The sequence below is a fragment of the Rhinoderma darwinii genome, chromosome 4 (genome assembly GCF_050947455.1).
Source record: "Rhinoderma darwinii isolate aRhiDar2 chromosome 4, aRhiDar2.hap1, whole genome shotgun sequence".
Lineage (NCBI taxonomy): Eukaryota > Metazoa > Chordata > Amphibia > Anura > Rhinodermatidae > Rhinoderma > Rhinoderma darwinii.
This window is the reverse complement of record NC_134690.1, coordinates 33,475,764-33,489,794: the sequence shown is the minus strand read 5'-3', so window position 1 is coordinate 33,489,794 and position 14,031 is coordinate 33,475,764. Positions and strand designations below refer to the sequence as shown.

The window sequence follows — 14,031 nt, the reverse complement described above, 5'->3', positions numbered from 1 at the left end:
TACAGTATAATGGCCCCCATACATTATAATGCCCCCTTAGACGTCCCATACAGTATAATGCCCCCCATACAGTATAATGCCCCCTCAGCTGTCCTATACAGTATAATGCCCCCATACAGTATAATGCCCCCTCAGCTGTCCTATACAGTATAATGCCCCCATACAGTATAATGCCCCATATAGCTGCCCCATAGATTATAATGCCCCCCATAGCTGTTCCATACAGTATAATGCCCCCCATATAGTATGATGCCCCCTCAGCAGCTACCATATGAGCCCCCCTCCCATACCCAGTATAATGCTCCCATATGTACATACCTAATAGAAAAATAATAACATAATTACTTACCTATCCCCATTCCCACGATGGGTGGAGAATCCTTCTCCTCCGGTCTGTGCTGTGAGTGACTCACTACATCGCGCCTGCCTGCGCCGAGCCGCTCGCGGCACAGTGAATACTGGAGCAGGACTCCAGCATTGCACTGAACTGTATTTGCGTCCTGAGGACGCAAATACAGTTGGAAGAGCGGTCAGCACTGGGTGCCAACGGGGCCCTACGGGCTCCACAGGCTTGGGAGCCCGGTTGCAGCTGCGACCGATGCGATCTCTATAGCTACGCCACTATACAGATACATATATAGGCACTTAAACACACACACACACACACACACACACACACACACACATACTGGAATTTATACACACACAAACACTCAGACTCACAGACAAATGGAGGCACAAACAACAGACAGACTGAGCACTCACATCTCTTTCCTCACAGGCTTCTTGCAGGTCGGGCTGTGGGTAGAGATAACTGTGCCTCGGGCACCACATCCTTGCCAAATATGATAGATGATTTTTTTGGTAGGTTTCAGTTTTGTTATTCTAGCTGGATTTGTATTTTCTCTTCCAGGCCATCAGGATATGGAGATGATCCTTTTTGGATTACCATTGAGGAAATACCGTAAGTCTGTAGAACAAAAAGGATTATATTTTTCCTGTCAAAATGACGGACACTTCGGCGGAGCCCAGCTGACCCATTAAAAGTCAATGGCGTCTGCAGGGCACCAGTGGTATTCTTAGTGCAATAGATCCAGCATGGTGGTATTATTCAGTCACTACATGGTGGTATTATTCAGTCACTGCATGGTGGTATTATTAAGTCACTCTATGGTGATATTATTTAGTCACTGTACGGTGGTATTATTCAGTCACTGTATGGTGGTATTATTCAGTCACTGTATGGTGGTATTATTCAGTCAGTGTATGGTGGTATTATTCAGTCACTGTACGGTGGTATTATTCAGTCAGTGTATGGTGGTATTATTCAGTCACTGTATGGTGGTATTATTCAGTAACTGTATGGTGGTATTATTTAGTCACTGTATGGTGGTATTATTCAGTCAGTGAATGGTGGTATTCAGTCACTGTATGGAGGTATTATTCAAATACTGTATGGAGGTATTATTCATTGACTGTATGGAGGTATTATTCATTGACTGTATGGAGCTACTATACAGTCACTGTATGGTGGTATTATTCAGTTACTGTATGGAGTTATTATTCAGTTACTGTTTGGAGCTATTATTCAGTCACTGTATGGTGGTATTATTCAGTCAGTGTATGGTGGTATTATTCAGTCACTGTATGGAGGTATTATTTAGTCACTGTATGGAGGTATTATTTAGTCACTGTATGGTGGTATTATTCAGTCACTGTATGGTGGTATTATTCAGTCACTGAATGGTGGTATTATTCAGTCACTCTATGGTGGTATTATTCAGTCACTGTATAGAGGTATTATTCAGTTAGGCGGAATTCACACGACAGGGTTTCCCGGCCGGGTGCCGGCCGTTCATAAATCGGCCGGCACCCGGCTGCATTAGGAACAATAGACCCCTAATAGGGCTATTCACACGACCAATTTTTTGACGGCTGGAAAAACCGGCTGTCAAAAAATGGGACATGCCCTATTTTCGGCGGGGTACCCGGCCGTCCGGCTCCCATAGAAGTCTATGGGTCCGGGTAATACACGGCCATCACCGGAATATGTCCTCAGTGATGGCCGGGTCTACCGTCTCTCGTGCACTCTCTCTCCTCCTCCTCACAGTGCAGAGTGCATGTGAGGAGGAGGAGGAGGGTCTTTTTTGCTCCCTGTAGGAGTCGAAATCCCCAATCCCTGACCGGGGATTGGGGATTCCGCTACAGGAGAAGTGCGTGACTACACTGTCCATATATGGACACAGCGAAGTCACTCATTTCTGCAGCAGAATACCCGACTCTATAGCCGGGGATGCCGCTACAGGAGAAGTAAGTGACTACACTGTCCATATATGGACACAGCGATGTCACTCACTTCTGTAGCGGAATCCCCGACTATATGGCCGGGGATGCCGCTACAGGAGAAGTAAGTGACTACACTGTCCATATATGGACACAGCGATGTCACTCACTTCTGCAGCTGAATCCCCGACTCTATGGCCGGGGATTGCCCTACAGGAGAAGTGAGTGACTACACTGTCCATATATGGACACAGCGATGTCACTCACTTCTGCAGCGGAATCCCCGACTCTATGGCCGGGGATTCCGCTACAGGAGAAGTGAGTGACTACACTGTCCATATATGGACACAGCGATGTCACACACCCCTGCAGCGGAATCCCCCACTCTATGGCCGGGGATTCCGCTACAGGAGAAGTGAGTGACTACACTGTCCATATATGTGGCATCACCAACAGGGGGCTGTGTGGCATTACCTACAGGGGGCTGGGTGGCATTACCTACCAGGGGGGCTGTGGCATCATCTACAAAGGGCTGTGTGTGGCAAAAAATGTAAATGAAATTCATCCGATTTTAAAACGGACAGGGAAAAAAACGGATGCAAATCGGGTCCAAATCGGCCGGTAAAAACGGCAACTCGGTCCGAAACGGATGCAAACCGGATGCAGACCGGCCGGGAAAATCGGCCAAAAACCGCTGATTTTCCCGGCCGACACTCGGACCCTGTCGTGTGAATGAGGCCTTAGTGTATGGTGGTATTATTCTGTCAGTGTCTGCAGCTATTATTCAGTCAGTGTATGGTGGTATTATTCAGTTACTGTATGGTGGTATTATTCAGTCACTGTATGGTGGTATTATTTAGTCACTGTATGGTGGTATTATTTAGTCACTGTATGGAGGTATTATTCAGTCAGTGAATGGTGGTATTATTCAGTTACTGCATGGTAGTATTATATAGTCACTGTATGGAGGTATTATTCAGTCAGTGTATGGTGGTATTATTTAGTCACTGTATGGTGGTATTATTTAGTCACTGTATGGAGGTATTATTCAGTCAGTGTATGGTGGTATTATTCAGTTACTGCATGGTAGTATTATATAGTCACTGTATGGAGGTATTATTCAGTCAGTGTATGGTGGTATTATTCAGTTACTATATGGTGGTATTATTAAATTACTGCATGCACACCTTACCCAGCCGCCTTGCACGACAGACCCCATGAATGCCTCCACAGTATAATGCCTCCCATAGCTGACCCCACAGTATAATGCCCCATAGCTGCCCCTACACGGTATAATGCCCCCATAACTTGCCACACACAGCATAATGCCCCCATAGCTGCCCACACAGTGTAATGCCCCATAGATGCCACCACTCATATAATGCCCCCCATAGCTGCCTCCACAGTATCATACCCCCATGGCTGCCCCCACAGTATATTGCGACCCATAGCTGCCCCATACAATATAATGCCCCCATAGAGTATAATGCACTCCATACAATATAATGCCCCATACAGTATAATGCCCCCTATTGCCGCCACATACAGTATAATGCCCCCATACAGTATAATGGCACCCATAGCTGCCCCATGCACTATAATGTCCAATATAGTATAATGCCCCATAGCTGTCCCATACAGTATCATGCCCCCCATTGCTGCCACATACAGTATAAAGCCCCCATAGCTGTCCCATACAGTATAATGCGCCCATACAGTATAGTGCCCCCATACAGTATAATGCCCACCATAGCTGCCACATACAGTATATTGCCCCCATACAGTATTTTAAGCCCCCTTATAGCTGCCCCATACAGTATAATGCCCACAATAGCTATCCCATACAGTATAATGCCCTCCATATAGTAAAATGCCCCCTTAGCTGTCCTATACAGTATAATGCCCCCATACAGTATAATGCCCTCCATTGCTGACACATACAGTATAATGCCCCCATACAGTATAATGCCCCCTATAGCTGCTCCGTACAGTCTATTGCCCCCATACGGTATAATGCCCCCTATAGCTGCCCCATTCAGTATAATTCCCCCATACACCATAGTGCCCTACATAGCTGCCACATACAGTATAATGCCCTATACAGTATAATGCCCCCTATATCTGCACAGTACAGTATATTGCCCCCCATAGCTGTCCCATACAATATAATGCCCCATACAGTATAATTCCCCCCCTTAGCTGTCCTATACAGTATAATGCCCCCATACAGTATTATGCCCTCCATTTTGCCACATACAGGATAAGATACAGTATAATGCCCCCTATAGCTGCCCCATACAGTATAATGCTCCCCATACAGTAGAATGCCCTCCATAGCTGCCACATACAGTATAATGCCCTCCTTAGCTGTCCTATACAGTATAATGCCCCCATACAGTATAATGCCCCATTAGCTGTCCTATATAGTATAATGCCCCACACAGTATAATGCCCCCCTTAGCTGTCCTATACAGTACAATGCCCCCATACAGTATAATGCATCCTATAGCTGCCCCACACAGTATAATGCTCCCCATACAGTATAATGCACTCTATAGCTGCCACATACAAAATAATGCCCACATACAGTAAAATGCCACCTTTAGGTGTCCTATACAGTATAATGCCCCCCATACATTATAATGCCCCCTTAGAAGTCCCATACAGTATAATGCCCCCCATACAGTATAATGCCCCCTCAGCTGTCCTATACAGTATAATGCCCCTATACAGTATAATGCCTCATATAGCTTCCCCATAGATTATAATGCCCCCCATAGCTGTTCCATACAGTATAATGCCCCCCATATAGTATGATGCCCCCTCAGCAGCTGCCATATGAGCCCCCCTCCCATACCCAGTATAATGCCCCCATATGTACATACCTAATAGAAAAATAATAACATAATTACTTACCTATCCCCATTCCCACGATGGGTGGAGAATCCTTCTCCTCCGGTCTGTGCTGTGAGTGACTCACTACATCGCGCCTGCCTGCGCCGAGCCGCTCGCGGCACAGTGAATACTGGAGCAGGACTCCAGCATTGCACTGAACTGTATTTGCGTCCTGAGGACGCAAATACAGTTGGAAGAGCGGTCAGTAATGGGTGGCAACGGGGCCATGCGGGCTCCACAGGCTTGGGGGCCCGGTCGCAGTAGCGACCGATGCGATCTCTATAGCTACGCCACTATACAGATACATATATAGGCACTTAGGCACACACACACACACACACACACACACACACACACACACACACAAAGACACACATACCCACATACTAGAATTTATACACACACAAACACTCAGTCTCACAGACAAATGGAGGCACAAACAACAGACAGACTGAGCACTCACATCTCCTTCCTCACAGGCTTCTTGCAGGTCAGGCTGTGGGCAGAGCTAACTGTGCCTCGGACACCACATCCTTGCCAAATATGATAGATGATTTTTTTGGTAGGTTTCAGTTTTGTTATTCTAACTGGATTTCTATTTTCTCTTCCAGGCCATCAGGATATGGAGATGATCCTTTTTGGATTACCCTTGAGGAAATACCGTAAGTCTGTAGAACAAAAAGGATTATATTTTTCCTGTCAAAATGACGGACACTTCGGCGGAGCCCAGCTGACCCATTAAAAGTCAATGGCGTCTGCAGGGCACCACTGGTATTCTTAGTGCAATAGATCCAGCATGGTGGTATTATTCAGTCACTACATGGTGGTATTATTCAGTCACTGCATGGTGGTATTATTAAGTCACTCTATGGTGGTATTATTTAGTCACTGTACGGTGGTTTTATTCAGTCACTGTATGGTGGTATTATTCAGTCACTGTATGGTGGTATTATTCAGTAACTGTATGGTGGTATTATTTAGTCACTGTATGGTGGTATTATTCAGTCAGTGAATGGTGGTATTCAGTCACTGTATGGAGTTATTATTCAAATACTGTATGGAGGTATTATTCATTGACTGTATGGAGGTATTATTCATTGACTGTATGGAGCTACTATACAGTCACTGTATGGTGGTATTATTCAGTTACTGTATGGAGTTATTATTCATTTACTGTTTGGAGCTATTATTCAGTCACTGTATGGTGGTATTATTCAGTCAGTGTATGGTGGTATTATTCAGTCACTGTATGGAGGTATTATTTAGTCACTGTATGGAGGTATTATTTAGTCACTGTATGGTGGTATTATTCAGTCACTGTATGGTGGTATTATTCAGTCACTGAATGGTGGTATTATTCAGTCACTCTATGGTGGTATTATTCAGTCACTGTATGGAGGTGTTATTCAGTGAGGCGGAATTCACACGACAGGGTTTCCCGGCCGGGTGCCGGCCCTTCATAAATTGGCCGGCACCCGGCTGCATTAGGAACAATAGACCCCTAATGGGGCTATTCACACGACCAATTTTTTGACGGCCGGTAAAACCGGCCGTCAAAAAATGGGACATGCCCTATTTTCGGCCGGGTACCGAAATCTATGGGGCCGGGTAATACACGGCCATCACCGGAATATGTCCTGAGTGATGGCCGGGTCTACCGTCACTCGCGCACTCTCTCTCCTCCTCCTCACAGTGCAGAGTGCATGTGAGGAGGAGGAGGAGGAGGGTCTTTTTTTGCTCCCTGTAGGAGTCGAAATCCCCAATCCCCGACCGGGGATTGGGGATTCCGCTACAGGAGAAGTGCGTGACTAGACTGTCCATATATGGACACAGCGAAGTCACTCACTTCTGCAGCGGAATCCCCCGACTCTATGGCCGGGGATGCCGCTACAGGAGAAGTAAGTGACTACACTGTCCATATATGGACACAGCGATGTCACTCACTTCTGCAGCGGAATCCTCCACTCTATGGCCGGGGATGCCGCTACAGGAGAAGTAAGTGACTACACTGTCCATATATGGACACAGCGCTGTCACTCACTTCTGCAGCTGAATCCCCGACTCTATGGCCGGGGATTCCGCTACAGGAGAAGTGAGTGACTACACTGTCCATATATGGACACAGCGATGTCACTCACTTCTGCAGCGGAATCCCCGACTCTATGGCCGGGGATTCCTCTACAGGAGAAGTGAGTGACTACACTGTCCATATATGGACACAGCGATGTCACTCACTTCTGCAGCGGAATCCCCGACTCTATGGCCGGGGATTCCGCTACAGGAGAAGTGAGTGACTACACTGTCCATATATGGACAGTGACGTCACTCACTTCTGAAGCGGAATTCCCGACCTGTGGCAGGGAATTCCTCTCCAAGAGAAGTCAGTGACTCCACTGTCCATATATGGACATTGAAGTCAGTGACTTCTCCTGGAAGGGGGGGATGGGTGCAACCTACAGGGGGCTGTGTGGCATCACCTACAGGAGACTTGGTGGCATCACCTACAGGGGGCTTGGTGGCACCACCTACAGGGGGCTGGGTGGCATCACCTACAGGGGGCTGGGTGGCATCGCCTACAGGGGACTGGGTGGCATCGCCTACAGGGGGCTGGGTGGCATCGCCTACAGGGGGCAGGGTGGCATCGCCTACAGGAGGCAGGGTGGCATCGCCTGCAGGGGGCTGGGTGGCATCGCCTGCAGGGGGCTGTGTGGCATCACCTACAGGGGGCAGGGTGGCATCGCCTACAGGGGGCAGGGTGGCATCGCCTACAGGTGGCTGTGTGGCATCGCCTAGAGGTGGCTGGGTGGCATCACCTACAGGTGGCTGGGTGGCATCACCTACAGGGGACTTGGTGGCATCACCTACAGGGGACTTGGTGGCATCACCTACAGGGGACTTGGTGGCATCACCTACAGGGGGCTGTGTGGCATCACCTACAGGGGGCTGTGTGGCATCACCTACAGAGGGCTGTGTGGCATCACCAACAGGGGGCTGTGTGGCATCACCAACAGGGGGCTGTGTGGCATTACCTACAGGGGGCTGGGTGGCATTACCTACCAGGGGGGCTGTGGCATTATCTACAAAGGGCTGTGTGTGGCAAAAAATGTAAATGAAATTTATCCGATTTTAAAACGGACAGGGAAAAAAACGGATGCAAATCGGGTCCAAATCGGCCGGTAAAAACGGCAACTCGGCCCGGAACGGATGCAAACCGGATGCAAACCGGCCGGGAAAATCGGCCAAAAAGGGCCGATTTTCCCGCCCGACACTCGGACCCTGTCGTGTGAATGAGGCCTTAGTGTATGGTGGTATTATTCTGTCAGTGTCTGCAGCTATTATTCAGTCATTGTATGGTGGTATTATTCAGTTACTGTATGGTGGTATTATTCAGTCACTGTATGGTGGTATTATTTAGTCACTGTATGGTGGTATTATTTAGTCACTGTATGGAGGTATTATTCAGTCAGTGAATGGTGGTATCATTCAGTTACTGCATGGTAGTATTATATAGTCACTGTATGGAGGTATTATTCAGTTACTGTATGGTGGTGTTATTCAGTTACTGCATGGCAGTATTTTTTAATCACTATATGGAGGTATTATTATTCAGTCACTGTATGGTGGTATTATTCAGTTACTTTATGGTGGTATTATTCAATTACTGCATGATAGTATTATTTAGTGACTGTATGGAAGTATTATTCAGTTACTGCGTGGTAGTAGTATTATAAAGTCACTGTATGGAGGTATTATTCAGTCAGTGTATGGTGGTATTATTCAGTTACTGTATGGTGGTGTTATTCAGTTACTGTATGGTGGTGTTATTCAGTTACTGCATGGCAGTATTTTTTAGTCACTATATGGAGGTATTATTCAGTCACTGTATGGAGGTATTATTCAGTCACTGTATGGTGGTATTATTCAGTTACTTTATGGTGGTATTATTCAATTACTGCATGATAGTATTATTTAGTGACTGTATGGAGGTATTATTCAGTCACGGTATGGAGGTATTATTCAGTTACTGTATGAGGGTATTATGTAGTCTCTGTATGGTGGTATTATTCAGTCACTGTATGGAGATATTATTTAGTCACTGTATGGAGGTATTATTTAGTCACTGTATGGAAGTATTATTCAGTCACTGTACGGTGATATTATTCAGTCACATTATGCTGGTGTTATCTAGTCACTGTATGGTGGTATTATTCAGTCACTGAATGGTGGTATTATTCAGTTACTGTTTGAGGGTATTATTCAGTCACTGTACGGTGATATTATTCAGTCACATTATGCTGGTATTATCTAGTCACTGTATGGTGGTATTATTCAGTTAATACATGAGGGTATTATTTAGTCACAGTAAGCATTAAAGGGTTATTCTCAATATGATCATTTATCCCCGATCCATGGAATAGGTTATAAATGTCTGATCAGTGGTGGTTCGACCACTGGGGACCCTCACCTATCCCAAGAACAGGTGTCCTGAAGTGCCCTATGTGAATGAAGCGGTACTGTGCATTCTTGGCCACTGCTCCATTCACTTGCTATGGCGCTGCCGGAGATAGTTGATCATGCGCAGCGACACATCCTGTAGACAGCCGATAAATGATCATTATCAGAAAACCGCTTACAAATTAATAAAAATTGTTTATGCCTCCTCGGGTGGGGAGATATGTGGATACATTTTCTAGAAATAACCCTGTTTGTATGTAACTTTTTTATTTGTGGTTCAATAGTGAAGAAGATGAGGATGAAGAAGGAGTGGAAGAAAATTTGACACAAATACAGTTGGAAGAGAGGTCAGCTGTATCGAGCTATTATTCAGTCACTGAATGGAGGTATTATTCAGTCAGTGTATGGTAGTATTATTCAGTCAGTGTATGGTAGTATTATTCAGTCAGTGTATGGTATTATTATTCAGTCATTGTACGGTGGTATTATTCAGTTACTGTATGGAGGTATTATTCAGTTACTGCGTGGTAGTAGTATTATAAAGTCACTGTATGGTGGTATTATTCAGTCAGTGTATGGTGGTATTATTCAGTTACTGTATGGTGGTATTATTCAGTTACTGCATGGTAGTATTATATAGTCACTGTATGGAGGTATTATTCAGTCAGTATATGGTGGTATTATTCAGTTACTATATGGTGGTATTATTCAATTACTGCATGATAGTATTATGTAGTCTCTGTATAGTGGTATTATTCAGTCACTGTATGGTGGTATTATTTAGTCACTGTACGGTGGTATTATTCAGTCACTGTATGGAGATATTATTCAGTCACTGTATGGAGATATTATTCAGTCACTGTATGGAGGTATTATTCAGTCACTGTACGGTGATATTATTTAGTCACATTATGCTGGTATTATCTAGTCACTGTATGGTGGTATTGTTCAGTTACTGTATGAGGGTATTATTTAGTCACAGTAAGCATTAAAGGGGTATTCTCAATATGATCATTTATCCCCGATCCATGGAATAGGTTATAAATGTCTGATCAGTGGTGGTTCGACCACTGGGACCCTCACCTATCCCAAGAACAGGTGTCCTGAAGTGCCCTATGTGAATGGATCGGTACTGTGCATTCTTGGCCACTGCTCCATTCACTTTCTATGGTGCTGCCGGAGATAGTTGATCATTTGCAGCAACACATCCTGTAGACAGCCGATAAATGATCATTATGAGAAAACCGCTTTAAAATTAATAAAAATTGTTTATACCTCCTCGGGTGGGGAGATATGTGGATAAATTTTCTAGAAATAACCCTGTTTGTGTGTAACTTTTTTATTTGTGGTTCAATAGTGAAGAAGATGAGGATGAAGAAGGAGTGGAAGAAAATGTGACGCAAATACAGTTTGAAGAGCGGTCAGCTGTATCGAGCTATTATTCAGTCACTGAATGGAGGTATTATTCAGTCAGTGTATGGTAGTATTATTCAGTCAGTGTATGGTAGTATTATTCAGTCAGTGTATGGTATTATTATTCAGTCATTGTACGGTGGTATTATTCAGTCACTGTATGGTGGTATTATTCAGTTACTGTATGGAGGTATTATTCAGTTACTGTATGGAGGTATTATTCAGTCACTGTATGGTGATATTATTCAGTCAGTGTATGGTGGTATTATTCAGTTACTGTATGGTGGTATTATTCAGTTACTGTATGGAGGTATTATTCAGTTACTGCGTGGTAGTAGTATTATAAAGTCACTGTATGGTGATATTATTCAGTCAGTGTATGGTGGTATTATTCAGTTACTGTATGGTGGTATTATTCAGTTACTGCATGGTAGTATTATATAGTCACTGTATGGAGGTATTATTCAGTCAGTATATGGTGGTATTATTCAGTTACTATATGGTGGTATTATTCAATTATTGCATGATAGTATTATTTAGTGACTGTATGGAGGTATTATTCAGTCACGCTATTGAGGTATTATTCAGTTGCTGTATGAGGGTATTATGTAGTCTCTGTATAGTGGTATTATTCAGTCACTGTATGGTGGTATTATTTAGTCACTGTACGGTGGTATTATTCAGTCACTGTATAGTGGTATTATTCAGTTACTATATGGTGGTATTATTCAGTTACTGTTTGGAGCTATTATTCAGTCACTGTATGGAGGTATTATTCAGTTACTGTATGAGAGTATTATGTAGTCACTGTATGGAGGTATTATTTAGTCACTGTATGGAGGTATAATTCAGTCACTGTATGGTGGTATGATTCAGTCAGTGAATGGTGGTATTATTAATTTAGAGGCAGAGAACAGAAATTGGATCCAGCGCTGATGAGGTTAAAAAGGAAACTTTTTTCCAAGTTTTATTTTGTCATCTAAAAGCAGAATCGGCAGGATAATGTCCTAGTATAGAGGGAGGTTCAATGGTGTATATCTACACTATTGAACCTCCCTCTGTACTAGGACATTATCCTGCCGATTCTGCTTTTAAATGACCAAATAAAACTTGGAAAAAGTTTCCCTTTTACCCTCATCAGCGCTGGATCCAATTTCTGTTCTCTGCCTCTACTTCTTGATCGTGTGCCAACACGAGGACCCGGGCGCTACTAGCAGTGCAAGTCTGCATACAAGGTGAGCTGGAGGCTTCCTCTTTTTTCTATTATTCATTGACTGTATGGTGGTAATATTTAGTTACTGTATGGAGGTATTATTCAGTTACCGTAAGGTGGTATTATTCAGTCACTGTATGGTTGTATTATTCAGTCAGTGTATGGTGTTATTATTCAGTTACCGTAAGGTGGTATTATTCAGTCACTGTATGGTTGTATTATTCAGTTACTGTATGGTGGTATTATTCAGTTACTGTATGGAGGTATTATTCAGTCACTGTATGGTGATATTATTCAGTTACTGTATGGAGGTATTATTTCGTTACTGTATGGAGCTACTATTCAGTCACTGTATGGTGATATTATTCAGTTACTGTATGGAGGTATTATTTCGTTACTGTATGGAGCTATTATTCAATCACGGTATGGAGGTATTGTTTAGTTACTGTATGAGGGTATTATGTAGTCTCTGTATGGAGCTACTATTCAGTCAGTGTATGGTGGTATTATTTAGTTACTGTATGGAGTTATTATTCAGTCACTGTATGGAGATATTATTCAGTCACTGTATGGTAATATTATCTAGTCACTGTATGGTGGTATTATTCAGTTAATATATGAGGGTATTATTTAGTCACAGTAAGCATTAAAGGGTTATTCTCAATATGATCATTTAGCCCCGATCCACGGAATAGGTTATAAATGTCTGATCAGTGGTGGGTCGACCACTGGGACCCTCACCTATCCCGAGAACGGGGGTCCTGAAGTGCCCTATGTGAATGGATCGGTACTGTGCATTCTTGGCCACTGCTCCATTCACTTGCTATGGCGCTGCCGGAGATAGTTGATCATGCGCAGCGACACATCCTGTAGACAGCCGATAAATGATCATTATGAGAAAACCGCTTTAAAATTAATAAAAATTATTTATGCCTCCTCGGGTGGGGAGATATGTGGATAAATTCTCTAGAAATAACCCTGTTTGTATGTAACTTTTTTATGTGTGGTTCAATAGTGAAGAAGATGAGGATGAAGAAGGAGTGGAAGAAATTTATGTAGAGACAGAAAATATTGAACATGTGAAGAGAGAGAGTGAGACAGAGAAAGCATATGAATATGATAACATCATTGGGTATGTAAAGAATCCGGCTACAATGAGCTTATGGTATACAGACACTAAATAACGTACATTATAGATATTGATTTGATAATGAATGACTTGGGTTATCCAGACAGAGTAATACATGGCGATACAAATATGACATAGAACACGTGCCGGATAAGTACACAGGACACGTCCACGGGCTAACAATAGGACTAATGTTAGATGAAGGTATATTATTGGGGTTGGGTTACACTCTTGTGCTGGACATTATAACTCATGATACCATTATAACATTGAGCTACTTTATCTGTATTTTAATACTGTCATGTGTAACACAATATGGGTGTGAATATTTCTATGTGGGCAGGGGTGATGTTCCTTAATTATACATCCGTAGAGCATATAGAGTGCGTCCTATACTCTCACAATCTTTACTTTCTAATAGTATGGAGGAAAATGAGGACGAGACTAAGATAAAACAGGAGAAAAAGAAGATGAACACCGAGAAGGGAGAGATGATGAAGGTGGAGGAGGATGAGGAGGAAGAAGGGATGATGAAAGTGGAGGTGGATGAGACAATGGACAAACATGAGACCACCAGTCGGTAAGTACAGAATCCTGCCACGATGATGTGATTGTAGGCAGACGCTATGTTATCCAGACTTAG

At 43.6% G+C, this 14,031-nt stretch overlaps 1 protein-coding gene across 1 annotated transcript in view; it reads left to right on the top strand.

Annotated features, from left to right (window-relative positions):
• Positions 1-14,031, top strand: part of LOC142760384 (uncharacterized) — a 49,706-nt gene that overhangs the window by 26,587 nt on the left and 9,088 nt on the right. Inside the window, exons 5-8 of the mRNA XM_075863568.1 lie at positions 9,918-9,980; positions 10,991-11,053; positions 13,275-13,391; positions 13,810-13,968. Coding sequence (XP_075719683.1) covers positions 9,918-9,980; positions 10,991-11,053; positions 13,275-13,391; positions 13,810-13,968 — 402 coding nt within the window. The remainder of the gene's footprint in view (positions 1-9,917; positions 9,981-10,990; positions 11,054-13,274; positions 13,392-13,809; positions 13,969-14,031) is intronic.